This window comes from Durio zibethinus, chromosome 7, assembly GCF_047325235.1.
Source record: "Durio zibethinus cultivar Kanyao isolate XHJ-2024 chromosome 7, ASM4732523v1, whole genome shotgun sequence".
Taxonomy (NCBI): domain Eukaryota; kingdom Viridiplantae; phylum Streptophyta; class Magnoliopsida; order Malvales; family Malvaceae; genus Durio; species Durio zibethinus.
This window is the reverse complement of record NC_143168.1, coordinates 21962103-21965573: the sequence shown is the minus strand read 5'-3', so window position 1 is coordinate 21965573 and position 3471 is coordinate 21962103. Positions and strand designations below refer to the sequence as shown.

The 3471-nt window shown below is 33.5% G+C and overlaps 1 protein-coding gene across 2 annotated transcripts; it reads left to right on the top strand.

Annotated features, from left to right (window-relative positions):
• The first annotated feature begins 285 nt into the window (after positions 1-285).
• Positions 286-3172, top strand: LOC111277481 (WUSCHEL-related homeobox 11-like). 2 transcript variants are annotated; one of them, XM_089764358.1, is made up of 3 exons: positions 286-1313; positions 2109-2284; positions 2946-3172. In XM_089764358.1, exons 1-3 carry the CDS (start codon positions 758-760, stop codon positions 2961-2963), a joined length of 750 nt encoding a protein of 249 aa, XP_089620484.1. In that variant the 5' UTR covers positions 286-757; the 3' UTR covers positions 2964-3172. The 2 variants fall into 2 exon arrangements, with proteins under 2 accessions (XP_089620484.1, XP_089620483.1); XM_089764357.1 differs by lacking the exon at positions 2946-3172 and having other exon boundaries at positions 2109-2566.
• The last annotated feature ends 299 nt before the right edge of the window (positions 3173-3471 follow it).

Sequence of the window (3471 nt, the reverse complement as noted above, 5' to 3'; positions counted from 1 at the left end):
ACTATGATATTAATATTGCTAAGCTTAAGTTTGGCTTTGTTAGTGGGTCGCAATTAAAATTGTGATCTGAATAACAATAACAATTGAATTTAAAATTTATAGCTCAAATAGAGATTTAAGTTAAAAAAAAAAGAATATCTTTATCTTATTTTTTTCAAACCACAATTTGCAATCCACTCAATCACAATGCCAAACTCACTTGAAAAGTAAGATAGTAAGCTAGTAACAATAATAGCCAATGAGTACTATAATACTACTATGTACGTTTAGCTTTTTTATTTATTGGGATCTAATGGGTTTCATTAGTACTATTCAGAAGGCGGAAAATGTGTAACATTGGCATTCTCTTAACTGCTAGCTAATTATGTTTCTTTGCTGATCTAATAGAATATTTGATGAACTAAAGTCTAAAACACACCGAAAAGTGTGCTTTTCACCTTTTGTCAAGTATGAAAAGTAGATGAACAAGTTTGAATAATAGGATACAAAATCCTTAAACTAGGGAAGGCTAGTTAGCTAGAATTGAGTCGATTAATACTTAATTAGATAGAAGCTTTGAGAGGCAATGAAGTAATTTCAATTCTAGGAGGTGCAAGCAACATAAGGGTGATTTGGTAACTTTAGAAAGTAACATTCCATCAGGATGTTTATATAAATTCAACCCCCTAATGTATTCTAGACTGTGTATTCATGTGCTTTGTTTTATCTGCTATATTTTAAACTTGAGCTTCAAGACCATTTTTTTTTCTTCACAGCAATGGAAGATCAATCTTCGGACCCTAACAGTCCGAGCCATGGTTCAGAGAGAAGCGAACCAGTCAGGTCAAGGTGGACTCCAAAGCCAGAACAAATCCTCATACTTGAGTCCATCTTTAATAGTGGCATGGTAAACCCTCCTAAAGATGAAACTGTGAGAATAAGAAAGCTACTTGAGAAATTTGGCTCGGTTGGGGATGCTAATGTCTTCTACTGGTTCCAAAACAGGCGTTCAAGGTCTCGCCGTCGACAACGACAGCTGCAAGCTAGCCTTGCAGGAGAACAAAGAAACCAAGCACAAAAAGTACTTGGAGGTGGTGCAATTCAGTATGAAAATAGTGTTGCTGCTATGGGGTTTGCAAATTCTCCTTCTTTTGCTTCATCTTCACCTTCTTTCCTCGTTGGTTCCTCGTCTTCTTGCGGTGTTACGGGCGATGATGGAATGGAAAATCTACTCTCAATGTCTGCTCAAATGGGATTTCAAGAAATTGGTCAAAGCTCAAGTGTAACATCCGTTTTGTGCCCATCTGAAACTTCAAATTTTCACTACCAAACTGGTAATCGCATGGCAGAGAGAGTTAATTCCTTCTTTAATTTACTATTACCATTTTGTTTTTTATCTTAATTTTTTTCATTAAACTTATTATTGTTATGTTGTGTTTAGTTTATGAAGATGACTTAGAGTACAGGTGATTCATGTCATCCACTTAAAAACTATACTTTCTTCACCCAAATTTATCTTTTAAAATTCACGAATTTGAAAAGTCAGTTGATTTTATTCATTTTTTCCCCTTTTAGATTGAAAATGACAGAGAATAAAGTGTCTATAACAGTAACTTTCTTGTGATGTAAAGTGTTTAGTGTTTGAAAATAGAGTTGCACTATACCCCATAAATTTGCTGCATTATTTTTTTTTTTTTCATTTCCAAGCTTTCTCTTGGCTTATTTGAGAAATTTTTGAGTTTTGAAGAGAAATCAATTTTATACAGGAGGAACTAATGATTGAAAGAAACCTAAAGATCCTAAGCCAAGCACTTTATTTTTCTGAGGTTTTCTTAAAGATTCTCTACTTTCTTAAGATTGAAGCTTTCTTCCAATATTTAAGGGAACAATGAAAAGGAAAACCTTTAATTCTTTTCTCAATTTCTTTACAGAGTCATCAGACCTAAAAGCTTCCATTATATTTGGAGAATAGGCTGCTATTACACCAGTTTTAGAGTTGCAGTGCTGAAATTCTGCAACTGACTTAAAGCTGCAAATCTGCAGCAGTAATGGAAATTAATAAAGTGAATCTTTAATGTAAGACATGAATTCCCTTGTAATTACTAAAATTCTTTTTGGCTGCTTTTCAGGATTCATCACAGTCTTCATCAATGGAGTGCCAACAGAAGTTCCAAGGGGACCTCTTCACTTGAAAGCCATGTTTGGTGAAGATGTAGTGTTGGTCCATTCCTCGGGTGTGCCTGTCCCCATGAATGAGTTTGGCTTCTTAGTTCAGAGCTTGCAGCATGGGGAAAGCTATTTCCTGGTAAGTGCATTTGGAAGACAACTATGTCAGTGCCTAGCTCTGTGGCCACCGAGAATTTTAGAGCAGACTATTGGTCTAAAATTCTATGTTTTTCGATGATATTTGAATTCAAATTTCTTCTTCTATCTCCTTCTTCACCTTACTCGACAGTTGTTTCCTTCTTCTTCGCCATCTCCCAACACATTCTTGCTACCTCTTCCAAAAAGCTCCTCTACATTTGGAAATTTTCTTTGAAATGTTTAGAGATTTTGGTTCCATAATTCCATATAGTTTAAATCACAATATCTTTTTCTAGAGTTTAATTTTTTTTATAACTAATGTTGTACTTTGTTTCTAAGATCTTTTCAAGAACAAAGTACACAAATTTTTTTTGGTAAAACTGGGTGAGAGGGAATTTTTTGGAATTCCTCCAGAAGATTCACACTGTGCACACAATCTTTATGTTTATAAAATTTAAAGATATGCACAGATCATATATACCATACCCCTAATTAATTATGTTGAAAATTAGGGTTTCTAAACTTAATTTTACATTCAATATACTAATGTTTAGAATGTAACAGCAAATTAATTCTGATTCAACTTATCTTATGACCCTAAGGGTACAAAGTTTACCAATTACATCTCATATTCAGATATAAAAAAATTGTTTTGATTACAGGTTTCAAGAACAATTTAAAGAGAAAGCCGCAAAGGGAGCTGCCAGTATTTTGTGATAATATGCAACTATTCAACAAGACCCAAGTTTCCCTAGCTATATATTTATTGCTTTATATATATATCTCTCCTCTATTTCTTTCCTTTTTATTATCTATTGTTTTATAGGAACTTATTCAACATGAATATTACATAAATCTACAGAAATCTTTTCTACAACCCAAGATTAGAACGCATGCTACACGTACATACCTATTTTTATATATATATATATATATGTATGTATGTATGCTGCATTTGATGTTTCATGCTACAGCAAGATCATATAATGATCTTGACTCCAGTATTAGTACGGCTTTCCATCTAGTTTCCAGCCATTGTTTTACCATGTATATTGGATGTTTCCACGTTTCAAATAAATAGAAACCTGCTAGTTTATAGGCATTCAAGGCAATCAATCGGGGCAATGATCCAACTATCCTGACATAAATGACGTTCTAAATTTGTAAAAAATTTATGGTGATGATGGT

Coding starts and splice junctions, on each gene's coding strand:
- LOC111277481 (XM_089764357.1), top strand. CDS start 758: ATGGAAGATCAATCTTCGGACCCTAACAGTCCGAGCCATGGTTCAGAG. Junction 1,314..2,108: donor AAATTTTCACTACCAAACTG/GTAATCGCATGG, acceptor GCTGCTTTTCAG/GATTCATCACAGTCTTCATC.